A 26,169-nucleotide genomic window follows, 5' to 3' on the forward strand; every position below is an offset into this window, starting at 1 on the left:
TTTTTCTGCCTTCTTTAAACAACACAACTCTAGCGAACAATGCTGACCCAAACTGCAGAGTAAATAATTAAACAGTTGGTTTGTGTTTTATTTAGAAAGACTGGATTGCTTGACAGAAACCAATGTGAGATCTCTCAAAACGAACCCGATTACTTATTTTCATAGAGGGATCAATTCAATTCACAGAAATGCAGCGGACATACAGTATAATGATTTCAGCAAAACAGTTGACATTGAATTCCTTGGAATTCTAATACAGGATATGACAAAATGAATTATTATACCAACCAACTCCGAACCAATAGCTCTAAGTCAAATTGTAAGGAATTGCTGAGTGGCATACTACAAAGTTCCATTCTAAGCTGTGTGTTTTTCAACAAATATATAATGTCTTGAATGAGAGGTTAGAAAAGAAATTTATGGATGTCAAAATCATCTTAGCAGACATTATCAAGAAAAAATTTGATAATTTAGAACTATGGGTAGAAATAAACAGGATGAATTTCAGCATTGAGAAATACAGAATTCTACCTTTGGGCAAGAAAATTGAAAAGCATGAATATACACTTGGGTATATGATTAGAGAAAGGACAATAACAACATTTATTAGTGACTGAAAACCTCATAGGGATCTTTTGCTGAAAAAAAGAAAAAAATGAACTTGTGATTTATAGATTTAATAATTAGAAAGAATAGACTGTAGAAAGAAGAAAATTATGTCCTGCAGGAAATTTATATATAATTTCTTTTTTAAAAAATTTATAACTTTTTTTTTTTAATGTGAATGATTTTTATTTTTCCCTATGGGGTTTTAAAATGTTTTTATACTGTTTTTAGATGTTGTACGCTGTGCAGAGTCTGGAAGGAGTTGGGTGGTCTATAAATTAGATAGATAGATAGATAGATAGATAGATAGATAGATAGATAGATAGATAGATAGATAGATAGATAGTGTTGTGATTCAGCCTGAGACTCCTCAGGGACCGGCTGCGTCTCTGCTGGATCCAGGCCCAGAGGAGGAGGACAGTGAACAGGAGGGGGAGGACCAGGCAGACGGGGGAGAGGAAAGTCAGGAAGAGGATGAGGGGGAGCAGCCTGAGAGCCCGGGGGGGGCTCTCCCCAGCCAGGAGCCTGGCCTCATTGGATGAGAAAGCACAGGCTATAATTGATATGAGACAGGGACGTGCAGCTCAGAAACGGGATCAATTAGAAAGGTATTGGCATCACTAAATTGGCAACAGCTGGGTTTGGGTGTGGTTCTCCTCAGCAGGGTTTAAAAGGCAGGCACACCTTTTCAGCCATGTGGAGCGTTATCAACTGGAAGTTCTGTGACCCTGCTTTGCTTCTCGGCGTCTCTGATCTTGGCTTGTGGCCTAGAAGACTGGAAGACTTGGGGGAGGCGTATGTTTGTTATCTCCAGCGTTGTTTTTGACAGCAAGAATCCTGTTTTACTTCATGGCCTTCGTGAAACATCTTTGAGGTTTCAGCGTGTTCCTGTTTGTAAGGACATTTTCTGTTACCTGTGTTTGCTTTGAATTCTACAAACTGCCTTTGATTTTTACCAGTGTGTCTGGATTCTCTTTTTGGGTTGGTGTTTGCCTCTGGAGGGACCCCGACAGAACAGATAGATAGATAGATAGATAGATAGATAGATAGATAGATAGATAGATAGATAGATAGATAGATAGATAGATAGATAGATAGATAGATAGATGATAGATAAGATAGAAAAAAAAGCAAAAACATAAACAAAACATATACATACAACATTTGGGAAACGAAAGCTTCCCTACTTCTTTTTTGAGTGTTCGATCAGAGAATTTTCCTTTGTCACTTAGTATTAATTCTTTTATTTGACGTGTTGCTTTGCTTGAATTTTAATTCTTTCCTTTAGCCAATCATAGAACTTCCCCCATATTTTATAATAATCTGAGTCTTCTTTTCCCTCTAATTTTTTGGACATCCTGTCCATTTCCACAGTCTAATATTTTTTTTAATTACTATATTTTCTTCAGGTGTTTTGTTTATTTTCCATTGCTGGGCATATGCTATCCTAGCAGCTGTTAGTATGTGTATAACTAAATATCTTACCTCTTTTTTCATTTTTTAATTAAAAATACTCAATAAATATAATTCTGGGTTTTTTTTTCAAATTCTTCCTTTGTTATTTCTTTTAGCCAATCTATTATTTTATTCCAATAATTTTTTGCCTGTAAACATGTCCACCATTGATGACAGAATGTGCCTTTTTCTTTTTTACACTTCTAGCATAATGGGGAAACTTTTGGGAACATTTTCGAGAGTCTTTCCAGTGGTAGATGGCACATGTAAAACATTTGTAGTTGGTTTTCCTTGAATGTGGTTGATTTTGTCATCTGCCAATTATTAGTCCATAATTTTTCCCATTTTTCTAGTTCAATTGTGTAGCCAAAATTTATTCCCCAGGTTATCATATTTTCTTTTACGATTTCCACTTCTGTTTCATAGCGAATCAAGAATTTATATATTTTACCAATTAATTTTTCATCATTTTTTAGGAGTGTCCAGTCCAAATCACCTCTCCCCACCTGGAAACCATGTTCCCTTTTATCTTTTTGGTATGCATCTTTTAATTGTAGGTATGTCCACCAATCTAGTAATTTGCCATTTTGTTCCAATTCTTCCTTTGTTTTATATTTGTTTGTTGATCTAATACAGTGGAACCCCGACATAAGAACTGCTCGACTTAAGAGCTACTCGAGATAAGAGCTGGGAGAGGAGAGACATTTTTTTATTTTATTTTATTTATTACTTGGATTTGTATGCCGCCCCTCTCCGCGATACGAGCTGAGAAGAGCCGGGCTGGCTTACTTTCCTTCCTTCCCGCGCTGATGCAGAGCCACTCGAACAAAGCGTCGCGCCCCTCTGATGCTTTCGGCGGCTTCCGAAGCGACGCTGGGCTCTTTTGCCGCCAAAAGCGTCAGGGGGGCGTGACGCTTTGTTCGAGTGGCTCTGCATCAGCGCGGGAAGGAAGGAAAGTAAGCCAGCCCGGCTCTTCTCGGCTCGTATCCCGGCACTTGGTGAGTGGAGAGGCGGTCGCCTCCCCTGCCGCCCCACTCTGGGGGTCCTTGGCTTCTGCTGGGGGTGGGGGGATCCGAACGCTGTTTTGAATTTCACATTCCGAGTGGCCCAAACGCCAAAGGCGAACTTCCGTACCTCAGGAGTTAGCTCGCAAACGGCGCGGCTGTTTTAAAACATCACTGCCGGCCTGGGGGGGGAGAGGGAAAGGGGGGAGAGGGGGGAGAGAAAGAGAGAGGGAGAGAGAGAAAGAGAGAGGGAAAGGGGGGAGAGGGGGGAGAGAAAGAGAGAGGGATAGAAAGAGAGAGAGAGTGAGAGATGCTCAGTGAGCCTTTCTTTGAAGTTGCCTTTCTTTCTTTCTTTCTTTCTTTCTTTCTTTCTCTCTCTCTTTCTTTTTCTCTCTTGCTCTCTTGCTCTTTCATTCTTTTTTCTTTCTCTTTCTTTCTTTCTTTCTCTTTCTTTCTTTCTTTCTTTCTCTTGCTTTCTTTCTTTCTCTTGCTTTCTCTCCTTCCTTCCCTCCTTCCATTTCTTTCATTCTCCCTCTCTATTTTTATTTCTCTTTCATTTTCTTTCTTTCTCTCTTGCTTGCTTTCTTTCTTGCTCTTTTTCTTTCTCTCTTTTACCTTCCCTTCCTCTATGTCTTGCTTTCCTTTTCCTTCCTCCCTTCTTTCCTCCCTCTACAGGATTGAGTGGCAGTGAAGTTACTCTCCCCTTTCATAAGTTTCCTTGCTTCCTTCCTCTGTTCCTGTCCCTTCACCCTTTCTTTCTTCCTTTCTTTCTTCCTTCCTTTCTTTCTTTCCTTCCTTCCTTTCCTCCCTCCATTTCTTGCTTTCCTTTTCCTTCCTCCCTTCTTTCCTCCCTCTACAAGATTGGGTGGCAGTGAAGTTGAATAAATAACTACAGTTTAATGAATAAAAATAAAAGTTTGCCATGTTGATTGTTTTGGGTAAAAAGAGGAAGGGAAGGAAAGCTCTCAGCTTATCATCTTATTAATAAGTAAAGTTACATTTATTCTTGCAATGTCTTTTTGCATAATTTAGACTAACTTTGTGAGTTTTTTGAGGGCTGGAACCAATTAAAATTATTTACATTAATTCCTATGGGGAAAAGTCGTTCGAGATAAGAGCTGCTCGACTTAAGAGCGCAGGTCCGGAACGAATTAAACTCGTGTCTCGAGGTACCACTGTAGTTCTTTACAGTGATCCCCCGGTTATTGCGTCCCCGACCATTGCGAACAGGGTAATTTGCGATTTTTGAACCCGGAAGTCAGAACACCATCTGCGCATGCGTGCCCTTTTTTTCTATGGGCACGCATGCGTAGATGGCGCCGGGCAGATCAGCTGCTGGGCGGCTTCCCTAGGTCTTCCCCCTCTTAGCCGGCATCAGCGAGGAGTTTCCCCACCACCGCCCACGCAAACTCCTCGCTGCTGCCGCTTCGCTCGGGCCGCTTCCCAGCTGAGTACTCAGCTGGGAAGCGGCCCGAGCGAACAGCTTGTCCGCAGCCTGCCAGCCCGCGCGCCCGCGGCTCGCGCGCCCTTCTCCCGCCCACGCCGTTCGCTCGGGCCGCTTCCCAACTGAGCCCTCAAGCCAAGCGCAGAAGTTCGCCTTTGGCGCTTGGCTTGAGGGCTCAGTTGGGAAGGTGCGCGGGTGTTTTAAAACGTCCCCGTCGACATGGGGGGCTCGCTAGCACACCCCCAAACCCGGGTTGGGGGTTCGGGGGGTGCTAGCGAGCCCCCCATGTCGGCGGGGACGTTTTAAAACACCCGCGCGCCTTCCCAACTGAGCCCTCAAGCCAAGCGCCAAAGGCGAACTTCTGCGCTTGGCTTGAGGGCTCAGTTGGGAAGGCGCGCGGGTGTTTTAAAACGTCCCCGCTGACATGGGGGGCTCGCTAGCACACCCCCAAACCCGGGTTGGGGGTTTGGGGGGGTGCTAGCGAGCCCCCCATGTCGACGGGGACGTTTTAAAACACCCGCGCGGCTTTCCAATGAATCCCGAAGACAAACGCAGAAGTTTGACGTTTGTCTTCGGGACTCATTGGAAAGCCGCGTGGGTGTTTTAAAACGTCCCCGCCGACATGGGGGGCTCGCTAGCACCCCCCAAACCCCCAACCCAGGTTAGGGGGTGCTAGCGAGCCCCCCATGTCGGCGGCGATGTTTTAAAACAGCCGCGCCGCCCCCAATCTTCGGCTCCTCGCTAGCGCTGCGGAAGTAAAAACACCATCTGCACATGCGCAGATGGTGTTTTTACTTCCGCAGCGCTACTTCGCGAAAACCTGCTCGTTGTGGGGGGTCCTGGAACGGAACCCTCACAACGAGCGGGGGATCACTGTATATCTAATTGTATTTTGGGGCCTGATTAAATTTGGGTGATATGTTAATTCTATTGGCGAAACCCATTCTGGTACCTTAGTATATTGGTTTTTTTAAATTATCTTCCATGTTTGGAAAGAGAGTTTCTTAGTATATGCTTTTAAAAATATTTATGTGTATTGTCTCTTTCGTACCAGAGATAGGTGTACCAACCTAATAATAGATCATAATGATGAAATTTGGCTTACAGTTTTAGCTGTAAGCCAAATTCCCAAATATTTAACTTTTTTAACTGTTTGCATATTAGTAATCTGTTCCAAATATTTTATTTGTTTTTTTGTACAATTTTTAGTTATAATTTTTGTTTTTTGTTTATTTATTTGTAGTCCTGCTACTTCGCCAAAATCTTCAATTTGATCAGGTTTGGTGCAGTTGTCAGTGGTTCTTCAATTATAAATACCAAATCATCAGTGAAGGCTTGGACTTTATAGGTTTCTTTTCTTATTCTAAGCCTTTTATTTCTTCATTTTTTCTTATTTTTACTAATAGTGTTTTCATTGTTAATATAAACAGAAGTAGAGAAATAGGACATCCCTGTCTTACTCCTTTCTCAATTGCGAATTTTTCTGTCTGCTCTCCATTAATTATAATTCTAGCATTTTGTTTAGAATATATTGTGTTTATTAAATTTATAAAGTTTTGGCCAAATTTCATCATTTTTAATTGTGTTAGCATAAATTTCCAATTTACATTATCGAAAGCCTTCTAGGCATCAAGGAAAACCAATGCCATCTGTTTCTCAGGGTGTTCCTAATAATATTCTAATACATTTGTTATTATCCTCAAATTGTCTCTAATTTGTCTCTTGGGGAGAAAACCATTTTGGTCTCGATGTTTTGGTTCAATTTTTTTTTAACCTTGTTGCATAAATTGTAATAAATATCGTATAGTCTATGTTTAATAGGGATGTGTGTCTTTAATTATGGATTTTTTCTTTTTCTGTTTCTGTTTTGGGTATAAGTGATATTAAGATATTAAGAAGTTCCTGAGGATTGGAGAATGGCCAGTGTTGTGCCTATCCACAAGAAGGGCAGTAGAGAAGAAGCTGGTAACTACAGGCCAGTTAGCTTGACATCAGTGGTAGTTAAAATGATGGAGACTCTACTCAAAAAGAGGATAAATCAGCACCTAAAAAACAATAACTTATTGGACCCAAATCAGCATGGCTTTACTGAAGGCAAATCATGTCAGACTAATCTCATTGATTTCTTTGATTATGTCACAAAGGTGTTGGATGAAGGTGGTGCCGTGGATATTGCCTACCTGGATTTCAGCAAAGCCTTTGATACGGTTCCCCTAAAGAGCTGATAGATAAATTAGTGAACATTGGACTTAATCCCTGGATAGTTCAATGGATTTGCAACTGGCTGAAGCGTAGACATCAGAGAGTTATTGTTAACGGCGAGTATTCTGAGCAGAGTCAGGTTACAAGCGGTGTGCCACAAGGGTCTGTTCTGGGTCCTATTCTTTTTAATATGTTTGTGAGTGACATAGGGGAAGGTTTGGTAGGGAAGGTTTGCCTATTTGCCGATGACTCTAAAATGTGCAATAGGGTTGATATTCCTGTAATATGTAAATGATTTAGCTGTAATATGGTAAATGATTTAGCTTTACTAGATAAATGGTCAAAGCAATGGAAACTGCAGTTTAATGTTTCCAAATGTAAAATAATGCACTTGGGGAAAAGGAATCCTCAATCTGAGTATTGTATTGGCAGTTCTGTGTTAGCAAATACTTCAGAAGAAAAGGATTTAGGGGTAGTGATTTCTGACAGTCTCAAAATGGGTGAACAGTGCAGTCAGGCGGTAGGGAAAGCAAGTAGGATGCTTGGCTGCATAGCTAGAGGTATAACAAGCAGGAAGAGGGAGATTATGATCCCGCTATATAGAATGCTGGTGAGACCACATTTGGAATACTGTGTTCAGTTCTGGAGACCTCACCTACAAAAAGATATTGACAAAATTGAACGGGTCCAAAGACGGGCTACAAGAATGGTGGAAGGTCTTAAGCATAAAACGTATCAGGAAAGACTTAATGAACTCAATCTGTATAGTCTGGAGGACAGAAGGAAAAGGGGAGACATGATCGAAACATTTAAATATATTAAAGGGTTAAATAAGGTCCAGGAGGGAAGTGTTTTTAATAGGAAAGTGAACACAAGAACAAGGGGACACAATCTGAAGTTAGTTGGGGGAAAGATCAAAAGCAACATGAGAAAATATTATTTTACTGAAAGAGTAGTAGATCCTTGGAACAAACTTCCAGCAGACGTGGTAGATAAATCCACAGTAACTGAATTTAAACATGCCTGGGATAAACATATATCCATCCTAAGATAAAATACAGAAAATAGTATAAGGGCAGACTAGATGGACCAGGAGGTCTTTTTCTGCTGTCAGACTTCTATGTTTCTATGTTTCTAAGATTTTCATAGTATTATTAGATTACTATAATACTATGGTAAATATTTAAGAAATGAAGATTTTAAAGCATGGATTTATTAATAGTTGTGCTTTTGGTTTTGCTGGGATTTTTTTAGTTTTAATAGTAATAGATTTTGGTTTTGTTTTATTATTAATTTCTTTAATAAAAAAGAAGGGAATTTTTCCCCCTATTAATTAGGGAAAGGTTGTCTAAGGGTTTTTAGTTTCTTTTAAGAAGAATGTATAAGAAGGAAGTGTAGGCATGATGGCTTATCTGGATTTGTAAGAGGATAATGATATTAAGTGAAATATAAAATAACAGAATAACATAGTGGGAAGGGACCTTATTCTGCCCCAGCACCGAGCCACAAATAATTATGCAACAAGTTGTCTTGGCTGACATCTGTGCTCAGGCATGAAAATGTGCTGCTCAGACACTATACTTTTCTACCTACACCAAAAAAAATTAGAGGGAACGTAGTAGGTTGCATCAATATAAGCATAGTGTCAACACAAGAAAAGTCATTTCTTTCTTCTATTGCACTAGTTGCAGTGAACTCTGAATATGATTTCATTTCTGGCACTGAAATTTAGGAACAAAGTTTAACAAACTGGAGCATTTTCAGAGAGTAAAAGAGAAGGTGATAAAAGAAAAAAATACATATGGAAAAGAAGTGGAATATTTGGCATATTGAGTCTGCAGAAGAGAACAGGTCTTCTAATGAATAGTAATACAGTGATCCCTCGAGTTTCGCGATCTCGATGTTCGCTAAACGCTATATCGCGAGTTTTCAACCCGGAAGTAAACAACACCATCTGCGCATGCGTGGCCTTTTTTTCTATGGCCACGCATGCGTAGATGGTGGAGTTTCCCCACCGGGCTGAGCGGCTTCCCCTGGGTCTTCCCCCTCTTGCCCCGGTAAGTGGCGCGAGCAAAGGCGTGGGCGCGCGCGCGCGAGGCCCGCTTCCCAGCTGGGAAGCAACAACACCAACCGGGTGGGTGGGGGAAGCCCCGGCGGCGCGCGCGCGCGAGGCCCGCTTCCCAGCTGGGAAGCAACAACACTAACCGGGTGGGTGGGGGAAGCCCCTGCGGCGCGCGCGCGAGGCCCGCTTCCCAGCTGGGAAGCAACAACACTAACCGGGTGGGTGGGGGAAGCCCCTGCGGCGCGCGCGCGCGAGGCCCGCTTCCCAGCTGGGAAGCAACAACACTAACCGGGTGGGTGGGGGAAGCCCCGGCGGCGCGCGCGCGAGGCCCGCTTCCCAGCTGGGAAGCAACAACACTAACCGGGTGGGTGGGGGAAGCCCCTGCGGCGCGCGCGCGAGGCCCTCTTCCCAGCTGGGAAGCAACAACACCAACCGGGTGGGTGGGGGAAGCCCCGGCGGCGCGCGCGCGCAGGCCCGCTACCCAGCTGGGAAGCAACAACACTAACCGGGTGGGTGGGGGAAGCCCCTGCGGCGCGCGCGCGCGAGGCCCGCTTCCCAGCTGGGAAGCAACAACACCAACCGGGTGGGTGGGGGAAGCCCCGGCGGCGCGCGCGCGAGGCCCGCTTCCCAGCTGGGAAGCAACAACACTAACCGGGTGGGTGGGGGGAGCCCCTGCGGCGCGCGCGCGAGGCCCGCTTCCCAGCTGGGAAGCAACAACACCAACCGGGTGGGTGGGGGAAGCCCCGGCGGCGCGCCGCGCGAGGCCCGCTTCCCAGCTGGGAAGCAACAACACTAACCGGGTGGGTGGGGGAAGCCCCGGCGGCGCGCGCGCGGATAAGCGGCAGCAGCGAGGCGGCGGGGAAACCCCAATCTTCGGCTCCTCGCTGCTGCGGTGGAAGTAAAAACACCATCTGCGCATGCGCAGATGGTGTTTTTACTTCCGCACCGCTACTTCGCGAAAAATCGATCATCGCGAGGGGTCCTGGAACGGAACCCTCGCGATGATCGAGGGACCACTGTAGATGTCTTCAGCCATATGGAAATAAATATTGTAGAAGATAGGACAAAATTCTTTAGAGCTGTTCAAAAACACAATACAGAGATTCCTTAACTTATGATCATAACTGAGGCCAACATTTCCATTGCTAAGCAAGACAATTGTTAAGTGAATTTTGTCCCATTTTATAAAATTTCTTGCCACAGTTGTTAAGTGAATCACTGTACTGTACTTGTTAGTAATATTGTTGTTAATTGAATCAGGCTTCCCCGCTGACTTTGCTGGTCAAAACATCTCAAAAGTTGATGAGCCCGAGATAATGCAACAATCATAAATATGAGTCAGTTGCCAAGCACCTGAATTTTGATCATGTGACATTAGGGATGCTGCAACGGTCATGTACAAAATTGTCAGTAGTCACTTTTTTCAATTATTAAACAATGTTTTAAGTTGAGGGCTCTCTGTATAAATATTTTGGAATCATTCTACACTTTAGAAAAAAAACCCTATAGTAATGATGTTTTAACTCTCATTCTAAATGTTACCAATTGCAACATTAAAAAGTGCACTAAATTCAATTCCGATCTACAAAGAGTACTTAATAAAATTTTATATGAATGTATGATGCTAAATTTTGTCAGCCTTTTTGCATATGCTGATTGTGAAGTAAAACTAAATACATGTAAATGAAATTATGTATACAGTGTTCCCTCGATTTTTGCGGGTTCGAACTTCGCGAATAGCCTATACCACGGTTTTTCAAAAAATATGAATTAAAAAATACTTTGCAGTTTTTTTCCTATACCATGGTTTTTCCCGCCCGATGATGTCATTCGTCATCGTCAAACTAATAATTTTTGCAAATAAATAACAAAAAAATAATTATTGTTAATAAATAATTATATTTATAAATATCAGGATCACTAAGTGTCTTATTCAATGGTCAGTACCAGTAATAATGGTGAGTAAATGGTTGTTAAGGGAATGGGAGATGGTAATTTAGGGGTTTAAAGTGTTAATGGAAGGCTTGTGATACTGTCCATAGCCAAAAATGGTGTATTTACTTCCGCATCTCTACTTCGCGGAAATTTGACTTTCGCTGGCGGTCTCGGAACGCATCCCCCGCGGAAATCGAGGGAACACTATACACCAAAGAAACTTAATTTTGTAAAAATAAACAAAAACAAGGAAGCATTATTTAATCAGAAATCAACCTGGAGGAAAGGGATGGGTTCCAACTTACCTCACTGGACACATTGCATCCCATATTCACGCACAGTGCCAAAAATCCAAGCTTCTGTGCATGCACAGAAACAAAAAATAGCTTCTGCACATGCACAGAAGTCAAAAACAAGATGACTTCACCCACAGACCATCACCGACAGAAACAGCCATGTGATGTCATCACCTGTTTACTAATGGTTCTGAAGAACCGGTTAGAACCAGTCGGAATCACCTCTGCTGGAGATGTACAAACAACATATTCCCCACAAAATCTAACACTTTTCATGTTATCTCCACCCATCTCTCTGTATGTGTGTGTTTTAGTTATATTTACAGAAGAGTTTGTGATGTTTTTTTCCCCTTTACTTGTCTTTCTGAGGAACAATGATCCAGTGGGGATTTTATTGATTTTGCTAACTATGTCACAGTCCATTTAAAACAAAATGACATATGGTTTTGACAGGGGAAAATGATTAATTGCTATAGAAAGAGAACAGATAAACTTGAGTGATGGTGACAAAACAACAACAAAAACCCTCTTAGGAGATAGGAAGAAAACAAATATAAAATATAGCGCTGTAAATGGGAATGATTTCTGCTTTTTATGACAGTGTAGAAGGAAGTAATTCTTCAGTGTTCTCTGTGTACACATGGATTCTTTTTCTAAAAAGAATTGTCAAGTATGTATTGGTAGTATAGATAGATATAACGCTGTACAGTATAAAAAAAATGAGATTGGTACTAATAAGAGGGGAACATTAGGAAAGGGACAGTAGGCATGCTGGTGCACTATTGCATGCCTCTTATGGATTGAGTAAGGTCAACAGTGGATAGATTAAGGGTAAATAAAGTTTTAGAGCTTTGATTACGAAACTACAGACTCAGGTAGTGAGTTCCAGGCATTAACTACTCGAATGATGAAATCGTATTTTCTACAGTCAAGTTTGTGGTTGAAACTGAAGTAAGTAGTAGTTGACAGGAAGGATATTGTAGCAGATGATTTTATGAGCTATACTTAGATTGTGTCGAAGGCAATGTAGTTCTAAGGTTTTTAAGCCTAGGATTTCAAGGATTTCTTCTCGTAAAGTATCTCTGGACACTTTCTAATGTATTTATGTCTGAAATGCGGTGTGGGTTCCAGACAGATGAGTTGCATTTAAGGATTGGTCTGGCGAAAGTTTTGTATGCTCTGGTTAGTAGTGTGATATTACCAGAGAAGAAGGTATGTAAGATTAAGTTAACAACTCTTAAGCCTTTTGGGTAATGTTGTTGCAGAGGGCTTTGTCACTTAGATCATTTGATATGAGTATTACAAGGTCTTTTACAGAGTGAGGGTTGTCTGCAAGGTCTTGTCTATTCTGCTTGTATTTGGTGTTCTGATTCTTTTTGCCAATGTGTAGGACCGAGCATTTGTTGGTTGAGATTTGGAGTTGCCAGATGTTTGACCATTCTGATACAAAGTCAAGGTCTCTTTGGAGGGCAGCAGTGTTGTTGGCAGTGTTGAAAACTTTTACATCATCAGCTAAGAGAATGAAGTTGCTTGTAATGTGATCACAAAGGTCAAAGCAAAGGTATTAGTATGCTCCTTTGGGGTACACTGTTGTTAACAGGAACATGATTAGATAAGGAGCTGGCTTTTTTGACCACTTGTTGTTTATTTTATAGGAATGCAGTTATCCGGTCATGTAGGGGTCCAGAGATGCGTAGGATTTCAGATTAAGATGTACTTTACTTTGAACCACTGAGTCGAAGGCTTTACAGAAATCTATGTAAATTGCATCTATTGATTTGCCATGATCGAGATGTGTAGTCCATATGTTTTTGAAATGTAGGAGTTGCAGGTTACAGGATTATTTTTTTTAATGAAGCCAAATTGTTTGCTAGTGAGTAGCTTGTTAGTTTCTAGGAGGAGGGTAATGTATTGGTTTATGATTGATTCCATGACTCTGCATGTGATGCAACATAGAGAGATTGGTCTGTATTTTTCTACTAGACTGGGATCTCCCTTTTTGAAGATGGGGATGACCGAGGCTAGCAACCTTGTTTTGGTAGGAAACTGGTCCTGAAGGATTTTTCAAATATTATGCTTAGTGGTTCAATTATGGCTGTGGAGAGCTCTTTTAGGAAATTTGCTTTTTTAGGAAGTAGTCCACCAGGCTCAATTGATAAAGTTTTAGGCTGCACGATGCTTTTTCAATATTGTCTTCAGTGAGGTCTATTTGTGGTACAACCAGGAATTTTGGGCATGAGCCATTGCTGTTTACAAAGACTGAGCCAAATAATGTGTTGAAGAGGTTAGCTTTGACTGTTTCATCATAGCATTCTTTTCTGTTGGGTCCTTTTAGTTGTGGGATGGATCTTGAGACCTTGAGTTTGTTATTTATAAAGTTGTAGAAGGTGCGGTCGGATTTGGTGCACAGAAGGTTTTCCTTTTGTTTGCTGTGATAGTTGAAGCGTTCTGTCTTTATTTGGTGGCACATATTTTTGTAGCAGTTTTTGATATTGGATACATAGCCTGTTTTGTTATTTTGCCACAGGGATTTTTTGGGGGAGTGTAGCTTCCTTATTGATATAGGTAGTTTGTTTTTCTTCGTTATGATGGTTATTAGTGGTACATGTAGTCTGATAGTTCTTTTGACTTTGGGCAATAAGATGTTATAGAGGTCATCGGCAGTGCTACAGCCAGAGAATAGAGTTTGCCAGTCAAAAGTTAAGAGGTCGCCATCTATGAATCCATAGTTGGCTTTCTAAAAGTTGTACTTGAGTGTCCCATTATTAAGGTGATTCTTGCAATAGTGTAGAATGAGGCTGAAGTCTATTATGATGTGGTGGCTGTTGGAAAAGGGTTCTTTTATTTGTAGTCCATATACTGCACTTTTGCTGTTGCAGAATATGAGGTCGAGGAAGTTGTTGAATCTAGTATTGTTCGTTACTAGTTGGTCGAGTCCCTGATTGCTTACAGAGTTGTATAGGGTTGTATGGATGAGTTCAGTCGTGCATTTGTTTAGGGTCTGGTTAATGTGAGGTAGATTGATGTCTCCAAGAAAGATGTGGGTATGGGCAGGAGGCTGCCCAAATTAGCAGTGATGTTAATTTGTTCACATATGTGTTGTCACAGTTTGGGGCTCTGTAACAAAGTAGGAAGCAAAGTGTAGCATTTAAGAACAGATCACAGACAATGGTTTCAGGAAGAGTAAGATCATGTGTAACTTCAATATTTTTTTAGGTTTAGTGTCTTTTTGTAGAATATAGCTACTCCGCCTCCTCTATGGGTTTCATGGTCAGACCAGAAGACAAGGTAGTCTCTTGCTGTGATGACAGAGTTAGGGAGGGAAACATTTAGCCATGTTTCACAGACAAAAATAATATTGAAGGTGTCAGTGCTTAGTAGTAGTAGGAATTCAGACATCTTGTTAATTATGCTTCTTGCATTGATTAGTTTGCATTTGAGATTAGTATTGGATTGGATTGAGGAAGTAAGGGGCGCACTTTCCTAGTTTTGGTTGGTGGTGTGTGGGATATTGATCTGTTGTTGGGGGATGGTGGGCTGGATGTTGTGGGATTTGTTGTAGGCCTTGTTTTTTATGACTTTAGCATGGTTAATCTATATATAAGTTTGTTCCACCTAGATCCAGTCGTCTTTTGAGTTCCGCACGGAGTTCACAGGAGCGAATGCATTGAAACTTTGATGATACTCCGGGGTAATGGTTTGCATATGATGGTTGCTGGTGATGTTGCTTACTTTTGTGATGTCAGACTCGTCATTTTCTTCTAGTCCAAATAGGCTTGCATTATGATGTTTTTACTTGTGCTTGATGGCATCTTTGACTACAGTGGAGATGTCAGTGGTTGAGTAGGTAGGTCCTTGTGGTTGGGGTAGTGGTTGAGGTGGTGATGGTGGAGTGGTGCTGGGTATTTGGTTTCTTGGGTTTGCATTTTTCTGTGCTTGGATTTTTTTTTCTAAGGATGTAAAACGTGGTTCTAGGTATGTTAGTAGTTGTGATTCTAGGTATGTTAGTAGTCGTGCTTCTAATTTTGTTTCAATGCTTTCTTTGGTCGTTTGTAGGCTCTTTGTAGTTGCTTCTAAGGTATGGATCCTGTCAGACACAGCAATGAGGTTGTCCAGTTTCAGTGAACAGGATGGGCATATATAAAAAAATGAAGGAGTTTCTTGGAGAAATTTGGCTACCTGCTTGGTTATTTTAAGGTAAGAGTGGTGAATGGATTTGATGCAGATGTGGCATTTCTTGGATGTGACATGTTCGTTGATGGCAACATTGCATTTATAGCATGTTCTTGGTCATTCAGTTTACTGCTGTTTCCAAGTCTTTCACTTGTAGGTTTTTGGAGTTTTGGCTTGGCATGGTCACTGATTAGTTTCCATGTAATAACTTAAAACAACAAGTCTTTCTCTCACACACAAGGTTTATCTTTCTATCTCTCTTTCACAGGAGTCTTTTCTAGATATTAATTTTTCTAGACAACTAATTATGTTAATCGACCCACAACCAATTAGTCAATGTTGTAATATTCACAGTAATTAATCTGTTGACAGTAGATCAGTAAACAAGTTCACTCTAATCAATTAAAATACTTAAATTCTAATTAATTATTTAATTTCTAGTAAATCAATCTAAACTATTAATAAACAATTACCTATTAATTAACTGGGCAATCAATTAATTAAGTATTGCTAAGCAAATAATCAATTAGGCAATAATTAATCAGTTAGACAATCAATTAATTAAACATTGCTAATCAGGTAATTAATGCATCATTAATATCTTAAAGGTTAACATTTAATCAATGATAATTAAATAATCTGTTAATAATAAATGAGCAAACAATGTAAGTCTAGTCAATTAAAATGAATTAAAATAGTTAAACTCTATTTAATTATTTAAATTCTAATAAGTCAATCTAGACTATTATTTAACTATTAACTATTAATTAACTAGAAAATAATTAATCAGCTGGGCAATTAATTAAGCATTGCTATTCAAGTAATTGATAATTCATTAATATCTTAAAAATTATCATTGATCAATGGGTAATGAAGTAAAGTAGTGTAGTAGGATGAAAGGAAAGGTATTTGTAGTAATTGACTTTTACTTCCTCATGTAGTACTACTGTATGTCCACATGTAGTTACTGCTGTTCTTTGTGTTATATTGGAGTGGCTTCAGTGGGAGGATTCTGATCTGGTATAGATTTAAAATGTTGGAGGATTGAAATCCAATCCAATGGGAGTTTAAATGCAATCTGAGGAGTTTTAAAGGATTTTTACACCAATTTCTGTGGAAGTTTTAAGATGATAGTAGGGATTTCGCCTCATTCAATGATTATTTGGCGCATTTGGCGCATTATGGCGCATTGGCTCACTTCAGATCAGGAGTTTAAAAATATAGGTGTTTAAAGATGATAACATAGAGGGATCAGAAGTCACAGTATCGATATCATCAGCTGTGATAGCGGTATTAGAAGTAGCTGCAATAGCGGTGATAGTAGTGGTGAGGACTTAGGGGCTTGTGGAATCTGCAAGATAGTGGCAGTAGCAGCTTTGTCTGTTTTTAGGGAATCGGCAACAGCAGCGGAGATTTGCTATGGGAATACAATGATAGCTTTGCCTACTAATGGCCGCTTGGCTTTCTGATGGTGGTTTTGCCTGCCTTGTCAGGATTGGGGGAAGTAGCAGAGATTTGCAGCAGGGATCTGATAGTATGGAGTTTGATATAATTGGTATAATTGGTAGTGGGGATTGGAAGTAACCTTGCCACATCGGTACTTGATGGTCTTGGGATACAGTCTTGTTTTCGCTGGGATACAGCTTTGCCTTCCTAATTGGATACCACCATCATATCTCAAGCTGGTCTCTAGGTGATAGAGCACTCCAGTTTTTCCGATGATCTTTTCTGAGCCTCACAGAACCTCACAGAGATCCATGGTGACTTTCACAAGGTAGGCATGTTGGTGTTAGCGTCTGGGGGGACCCGGACAGAACAGTGATTGGACATTTACTAGGTTCCTAGTGTTTTGCAGCACTCCTATCATTGTAGGGATGAGGTGGGTGCTTTAGAGCGAGAGCCTCTCCTCCTACCTGTTCTCCACCATCCTTTGAAGGCGGCTCAATGAAGCCTTACAGGCATCCAAGCAGCAGAGACTAGACACCTAGTGATAATTCTTAGGAGGTAGGAAGAAAACAAATATAAAATATGGTGCTGTAAGTGGGAGTGATTTCTGCTTTTTATGACAGTGTAGAAGGAAGTAATTCTTCAGTCTTCTTTGTGTACACATGGATTCTCATGAGAACATTTCTCCCGAGAGAAGGAATAGATAACATCAGGATGCACTAGTTTATGATACATGAATGTGCTAGTCAAATCTGCTTTTAAGGAAAGTTTTCATAACCAGATCTTATCTGCTGATGCTTTGTACCTTGTATGTATTACTTATGGATAGTTTTACACAGTGGGAATTATACAGCAGTAACAATTGGGAGAAGCAGTGGAAATACATCATGGAAAATATCTTTTTTTTCTAGACTACAACTGAATCTGCCAATGAGGATATAATAAAAATGTCCTTCCGATTCTCCTCTGGAGGATTAATTTTAAAAAATTTATAATAGCAATGAAATAGTTGCACCTGAGGAGTCCTTTCCATGCTTTTAACTTTTGTAAAGTTAAAAAAGTATCACTGTTACCACACTACAACCATCCCATGCATAACCAGGGAACCTGAGCAAAAAATATCTTTACAAAAATAAGTTTTCTAGATCCATCAAGCTAACATCTAGAAAATGTTCACAGTTGAAATTTTCTTTCTGCCCGTCCTCCTTTTTGGTCCAGAATCACCTTAGTTTTTCCAAGTACTCATTACCATACCCTCAACCCTGATAAGACGGAGTGGCTGTGGGTTTTGCCTCCCAAGGACAATTCCATCTGTCCGTCCATTACCCTGGGGGGGGGGAATCACTAAGCCCCTCAGAGAGGGTCCGCAACTTGGGCGTCCTCCTCGATCCACAGCTCACATTAGAGAAACATCTTTCAACTGTGGCAAGGGGGGCGTTTGCAGAGGTTCGCCTGGTGCACCAGTTGCGGCCCTATTTGGACTGGGAGTCACTGCTCACAGTCACTCATGCCCTCATCACCTCGAGGCTTGACTACTGTAACGCTCTCTACATGGGGCTACCTTTGAAAATTTTTTGGAAACTTCAGATCGTGTAGAATGCAGCTGCGAGAGCAATCATGGACTTTCTCAAATATGCCCATGTTACACCAAAACTCCGCAGTCTGCATTGGTTGCTGATCAGTTTCCGGTCACAATTCAAAGTGTTGGTTATGACCTATAAAGCCCTTCATGGCACCGGACCAGAATATCTCTGGGACCGCCTTCTGCCGCATGAATCCCAGCGACCAGTTAGGTCCCACGGAGTTGGCCTTCTCTGGGTCCTGTCAACTAAACAATGTAATTTGGCGGGACCCAGGGGAAGAGCCTTCTCTGTGGTGGCCCCGACCCTTTGGAACCAACTCCCCCCAGATAGCAGAGTTGCCCCCACCCTCCTAGCCTTTCTTAAGCTCCTTAAAACCCACCTCTGTCATCAGGCATGGGGGAATTGATACTTTCCCTCCCCCTAGGCTTATAAAATTTATGCATGGTATGCTAGTATGTATGATTGGTTTTTAAATTGGGGTTTTAAATTAACTTAAATATTAGATTTGTTTACATTGTATTATTATTACTGTGAGCCGCCCCGAGTCTGCGGAGAGGGGCGGCATACAAATCTGATAAATAAATAAATAAATAAATAAATAAATAAATAAATATAAAATAAAAAAGGATGAAAAACAGTACATTTGCTGGAAATCCTCACTAGATCCAAATATCCAGACTATCTCTCTACCAACCCCTCTTTTTATTAGTTTTAGATTAAATTTAGTTACTGCCACAGTTATGCTTGAGTTAAATATTTTAGACTGTTCTTTCAATAGGAAGAGCCAAGAAAGATTGCATCTGTTGTTAAGAGGTCTCTTTCAGGGGTGAAATGCTCTCGTTTTGCTCATGCCGGTAAGTCGTTGAAGAGCAGGTTATGAAGGCAGTGCAAGGCTCCACCCATCTACCCAGACACCACCATTTGGGTTCCTTTACCCTCTGCACATGCACAGAATGCTTTACACATCGTCAGAGGGTAAAAGAACCCAAATGGCGGCATCTGGGTGGGTGGATGAAGCCTTATGCTACCTTCACAACCAACTCTCCAATGATTGACAGGCACAAGCATTTCACTGCTTAAAAAGCCTCTTTTTAATTTAATTTTTAGCTATCTGTTTTGTTTTCACCTCATCCATTTTATTTTATTTCCACTTTTTAAAATTCTTCTTCTGATGGGGACCTGTACTTTTACTTTTTTAAAACTGGAGATTAGTATTTTTATCATTTCTGCTGTGGGGAAAAGGAAGATGAGATAATGCTCATGTTCTGTATCTTAGACTTCACTCAAGCATACTAAACAGCTCAAAATAGAGTAGAGTAGAGTAGAATGGAATGTTATTGGCCAAGTGTGATTGGATACACAAGGAATTTGTCTTGGTGCATATGCTCTCAGCGTACATAAAAGAAAAAGATACATTTGTCAAGAATCATGTGGTACAACACTTAATGATTGTCATAGGGGTCAAATAAGCAATGAAGAAACAATCAATATTAATAAAAATCTTAGGATACAAGCAACAAGTTACAGTCATACAGTCCTAAGTGGGAGGACAAGGATGATAGGAATGATGAGAAAAAGTAGTAGAATAGAAGTGCAGATTTAGTAAAAAGTCTGACAGTGTTGAGGGAATTATTTGTTTAGTAGAGTGATGGCATTCAGGAAAAAACTGTTCTTGTGTCTAGTTGTCTTGGTGTGCAGTGCTCTGTATCAACAGATTCATAAAATATTGTAGTAAGTGCTTACTTGTGGTAAATAACCAAATGTTTCCTACTTTTCCTGGTAGCTTCTCAAAACAGATGTGGCTCCCTACAATGGGATCTCCAATTGATAGAGTGCTCTCAACTTTTAGATCTTTCTGTCCTTTCAATATTTATGCTATATTTTGAGGATCTGCTATGGTATTCCCTAGTTCAATTTTAAAGAGATATCAAGGCTCGTTTACCCATTCACATTTACTCTTCAGTTATGGATATCCAGTTATGGATATTTAGTTATGGATATCCAGTTATGGATAAAAGGATGCTACACAAGCTAGAGTTAAGGGCAAATGAGATAATATCAATGTTATTCGAGGAGTCTCTTTCATGTACACATATGATAAAGAAATAAATATTCATTTTCTCAAATTTGACATTATCCAGATGACTTGGACTATGCCATAACTTTCAGCCCAGTTGACAATTGGAAATTACAAAAGTAATTTCAGAACTTCAGACTGGGTATGATTCCTTGAACCTGACCAAAAGTTTGATGAAAACTTCCTGTTTCTACCAAATCACTCTGTGACACAGATGTATAATCTACTATGACAAATATGCATGAGATGCAATCAACATTTTTGGTCTGGTGCAATTCTCAACTGCTTGAATAAACAAGAGATTTAGCAAGAAGATTTAGTAAAAAGCAGTTATAATGTATAACTGGTTCAGAAATGATAGAAACTGCCTTATAAATACCAGTAAGATTTTTCTTTAGCTTTAAACTTAAGTAACTAGAAATTAAGGAGTACAGTGTTCCCTCGATTTTCGCGGGTTCGAACTTCGCGAATAGCCTATACCACGGTTTTTCAAAAAATATTAATTAAAAAATACTTCGCGGTTTTTTCCTATACCATGGTTCTTCCCATCTGGTGACGTCATACGTCATCGCCAAACTAATAATTTTTGCAAATAAATAACAAAAAAAATAATTATTGTTAATAAATAATTATGTTTATAAATATCAGGATCACTAAAATGCCTTATTCAATGGTGAGTACCAGTAATAATGGTGAGTAAATGGTTGTTAAGGGAATGGGAAATGGCAATTTAGGGGTTTAAAGTGTCAAGGGATGTCTTGTGATACTGTCCATAGCCAAAAATGGTGTATTTACTTCCGCATCTCTACTTCGCGGAAATTCGACTTTCGTGGGCGGTCTTGGAACGCATCCCCCGCGGAAATCGAGGGAACACTGTACTCTACTTTGGGACATGACCCTGTTCTACTTATTTCCAAGGTAGATCGATACAATCACATTCTTTTTATAATATAATGGGAAACATAAGGGTTATTGATTTTATATATTGCAAGTTGTGTAAGGAGTTGTAGGAAACAGTGCTATCACATATAAAGTGCAAATCAAACACAAATATTTATGGAAGGTAGTCCTGTGTTCCCCTGATATATTACCAAGGAGCTGCTTAAATAGTGAATAGAATTAAGTAAACCATTATTTTGGGATTTGTTTAAAATGAATTTTACTACTACCAGCTTGATCATAAAAGAATTATCATTCATTCCACTTTGATTCAGAAGGAATGACATTGCTTTATCTTCAGAACATCTTTAATAGATGGGCTATGATTCACTACAGTACACCATTTAATTTAAAATGACCCAATATCAATAGCTCTTCAGTTTTTCACTATTTTATGTCATATGTCTATTCATAGAATTAATTATACTCAAAAACTGTGTTATAGATGAATAAGACCTTGGAATAACAAATCATCATCATTATCATCATCATCATCACAGCTTCTGTTTGTATTTATTTTGTGGATGTTTTTGCTGCTTTATTATTTTTTTTAATGTTTTAACATTTTAGAATTGTAAACTGCCCAGAGTCATTTGGTTGATTTGGACATACATAGGCAGGAACATTGTCATAGTTTGTTTGTTTGTTTGTTTGTTTGTTTGTTTGTTTGTTTGTTTGTTTACTTACTTACTTACTTACTTACTTACTTACTTACTTACTTACTTACTTACTTACTTACTTACTTACTATTTAGATTTGTATGCCGCCCCTCTCCGGGGACTCGGGGCGGCTCACAACAAGGCATAACAAATCGTAACAAATCCAAATAAATTTAAATATTTAAAAAAGTTTAAAAAGAACCCCAATATACTAACAAGCACAAACACAAACATACCATACATAAATTGTACATGCCCGGGGGAGGTATTTCAGTTCCCCCATGCCTGACGGCAAAGGTGGGTTTTAAGGAGTTTACGGAAGGCAGGGAGAGTAGGGGCAGTTCTAATCTCCGGAGGGAGTTGGTTCCAGAGAGTCGGGGCCGCCACAGAGAAGGCTCTTCCCCTGGGGCCCGCCAACCGACATTGTTTAGTTGACGGGACCCGGAGAAGGCCCACTCTGTGGGACCTGATCGGTCGCTGGGATTCGTGCGGCAGAAGGCGGTCTCGGAGATATTCTGGTCCAATGCCATGAAGGGCTTTAAAGGTCATAACCAACACTTTGAATTGTGACCGGAAATTGATCGGCAGCGAGTGCAAACTGCGGAGTGATGGCGAAACATGGGCATACCTAGGTAAGCCCATGACTGCTCTCGCAGCTGCATTCTGCACGATCTGAAGTTTCCGAACACTTTTAAAAGGTAGCCCCATGTAGAGAGCATTACAGTAGTCGAACCTCAAGGTGATGAGGGCATGAGTGACTGTGAGCAATGAGTCCCGGTCCAGATAGGGACGCAACTGGTGCACCAGGCGAACCTGGGCAAACGCCCCCCTCGCCACAGCTGAAAGATGGTTCTCTAATGTGAGCTGTGGATCGAGGAGGACGCCCAAGTTGCGGACCCTCTCTGAGGGGGTCAATAATTCCCCCCCAGGGTAATGGACAGATGGGATTGTCCTTGGGAGGCAGAACCCACAGCCACTCCGTCTTATCTGGGTTGAGTTTGAGTCTGTTGACACCCATCCAGGCCCCAACAGCCTCCAGACACTGGCACATCACTTCCGCTGCTTCATTGACTGGACATGGGGTGGAGATGTAAAGCTGGGTATCATCAGTGTACTGATGATACCTCACCCCATGCCCTCGGATGATCTCACCCAGCGGTTTCATGTAGATATTAAATAGCAGGGGGGAGAGGACCGACCCCTGAGGCACCCCACAAGGGAGAGACCTTGGAGTCGACCTCTGACCCCCCACTAACACCGACTGCGACCGGCCGGAGAGGTAGGAGGAGAACAACTGAAGAACAGTGCCTCCCACTCCCAACCCCTCCAGCCGGTGCAGAAGGATACCATGGTCGATGGTATCGAAAGCCGCTGAGAGGTCAAGGAGCACCAGGACAGAGGATAAACCCCTGCCCCGGGCCTGCCAGAGATCATCCATCAACGCGACCAAAGCAGTTTCCATGCTGTAATCAGGCCTGAAACCCGACTGCTGGGGACCTAGATAATCGGCTTCTTCCAAGGACCGTTGGAGCTGGAGCGCCACCACCTTCTCAACAACCTTCCCCATAAAGGGGAGGTTGGAGACTGGGCGATAGTTATTAAGTACGGCTGGGTCCAGGAAAGGCTTCTTGAGGAGGGGGCGCACGAGTGCCTCTTTATAGAGTGTTGGAAAAACTCCCCTCCCCAAGGAAGCATTGGTAATCTCCTGGACCCAGCTCCGTGTCACCTCCCTGCTGGCCGAAACCAACCAGGAGGGACACAGATCCAGTAAACAGGTGGCGGAACTCACAGATCCAATGGCCTTGTCCACTTCATCAGGTAACACCAGATCAAACTCTTCCCAGACAGGTGGACAAGTACGTGCCCCAGTCACCTCGACTGACTCGTTGTCAGTCGACTCTGTTTTCCAATTGGAGTCGAGATCTGCCCGGATCTGAGCGATTTTATCAGCAAAAAACGTGTTAAAATCCTCGGCACTGCTCTGCAAGGGCTCCCCAACTCCCCCCTGATTAAGAAGGGAGCGGGTCACCCTAAACAGAGCGGCCGGGCGGGATTCCGCTGATGCAATCAAGGCGGCATGGTATGCGCATCTTGCCGCCTTGAGCGCCACTTTGTAAGTCTTAATAAAAGCTCTTACAAGTGTTCGATCAAATTCAGACCTACTCTTCCTCCATCACTTCTCTAGACGTCTCTTCTGGCGTTTCAACTCCCGGAGCTCCTCGTTGAACCATGGAGCTCTACGGGGTCTAGCGCCACGGAGAGGTTGCAAAGGCACAATTCGGTCAAGAGCCTCCGCTGCGGCCTTGTTCCAGGCTTCCACAAGAGACTCCGCCGAACTGTGGATGAGTACCTCTGGAATAACCCCAAGCGCCGTCTGAAAGCCCTCTGGGTCCATCAGGCATCTGGGGTGGAACATCTTAATTGGTTCCGCCTCCCTGCGGGGAAGGATTGGAGCCAGGAAGTCAAGCCGTAGTAGAAAATGGTCTGACCATGACAAAGGCAATGCTTCTAAGCCCCTTAGTCTCAGACCATTACTCAATTGCTCGGAAAGGAATACCATGTCAGGTGCATGCCCTCCCTCATGAGTCGGACCCCGTACTACTTGAGTCAGGTCCATGGCTGTCATGGTGGCCATGAACTCCTGTGCCAACCCAGAGGTTTCGCCGAGTGACGGCAAGTTGAAGTCCCCCAGGACAATAAGTCCGGGGAACTCCACCGCCAACCCGGCTACCTCCTCAAGTAGCACAGGCAGGGCTTTTGACACGCAGCTGAGAGGCAGGTACGTGAGAAATAAGCCCACCTGAACCCCTAAGTCCAACTTCATCAAGAGTGACTTGCAACCCGCAATTTCCGGAGCAATGAGTCTATGTAGGCAAAGGCTCTCCCTGGCTATAATAGCCACTCCTCCCCCCCTTCCCTGGGGTCGAGGTTGATGCCATATCTGAAACCCGGTTGGGCAAATTTCAGAGAGAGGAACACCTCCCTCTGGGCCCAGCCAGGTTTCAGTAATACATGGGTGAATATTCTTCACTACATGTATATATAGAAAATGATGCAAAGGCCAGCATTATAATTCACTTTCTAAAACAGCAGATTTGAAATACATACTGACCAGATGATGATCCATGCAAGTGGAATTGTGTCTGCATTCATTAATGAGGCAATCATCAATGTCTTGGTCACATATTTCTCCAGCATACCCAGGATTGCAAAAGCAGTAGAAGCCATCAATAACTGCAACAATTATTTTTAAAATGTTAGCTTTGTTTGTACAAAGGAACATTATCACTGGCACAACAAAAATACCTAAATATGTCAATAACAGAAATGAGAATCATCTTAAAAACGTACATTCAATTTAAAATGCAGATGAGAAAAGAGCTAGTAAAATGCTGTCTTCTGTAAGCCCTAATTAAAACAAAAATGAGATGTGAAATCCATTTTTAGGATTCCTGATGAACAGCATCTACATTAAGCATCCATTTATCTATTGATCTGATTCAGCTGAAAAAAGGATAAAACTCATTTTTTTCTATCCAGATTGCAGCCATTAGAAGGAGTGGCAATTTGGAGATGCTTGAGAAATTCAATCTCTCTGATCTGATTCACTGATCTGATTCATATCTTCCAGGCTAATGTACAGATCATGACCTTATCCTTCAGATTTCACACTTTCCAATTTTGCAATGCAATATTCAGTTCAAAACATACAAAAATGAATGCCAGAGAGGCATAAGTATAGAAAAGATATTTAGACATGCACTTTTGTAAGACAATGAGTTCAAAAACACATATTGAAGGTATCATTTCCCCAAGAATTCATTTAAGAAGTAAATGAATGTATAAAAGTGAGGGATAACTTTTGTGAAAGAAGACATTCCTAGTCATAACTGTGCACATATGCTATTTCAAATCCACCCCCTTCTTTTTCTCATATAAATGAACAACTCTTGATTCTATAGAGAGGAATTTGCAATAATAGACAGTCATCTCCACCCTCAACAGAGACTACATGGAATAGAGTGTACAGGGATATTCTCTATCAACATAATAATCATGGGTGAAAAAATTTGCTTGCCAATATACAAACACTTTGTATGAAGTAGCAATGAGCACATAAATCTACGCTGTTTCATAGGTATTTAGATGCATGTCCATTATGGTTTTTTAAGTATTAAGAAGTCTGTAAAGGGCATGCATAAGTGCCCCATTGTTTCTACCGTCCCTGTCCTCCTGTCCTTTTATCATTACTTTTCACTTACGTTATGTGTATACAAACTACTATCTA

At 41.4% G+C, this 26,169-nt stretch overlaps 1 protein-coding gene across 1 annotated transcript in view; it reads right to left on the reverse strand.

Annotated features, from left to right (window-relative positions):
- EYS (eyes shut homolog) overlaps positions 1-26,169 on the reverse strand; it is a 1,050,766-nt gene that overhangs the window by 670,098 nt on the left and 354,499 nt on the right. The window contains exon 21 of the mRNA XM_070763632.1: positions 24,994-25,115. Within this exon, the coding sequence (XP_070619733.1) occupies positions 24,994-25,115 (122 nt within the window). The remainder of the gene's footprint in view (positions 1-24,993; positions 25,116-26,169) is intronic.

This window comes from Erythrolamprus reginae, chromosome 1 (assembly GCF_031021105.1).
Source record: "Erythrolamprus reginae isolate rEryReg1 chromosome 1, rEryReg1.hap1, whole genome shotgun sequence".
NCBI lineage: Eukaryota > Metazoa > Chordata > Lepidosauria > Squamata > Dipsadidae > Erythrolamprus > Erythrolamprus reginae.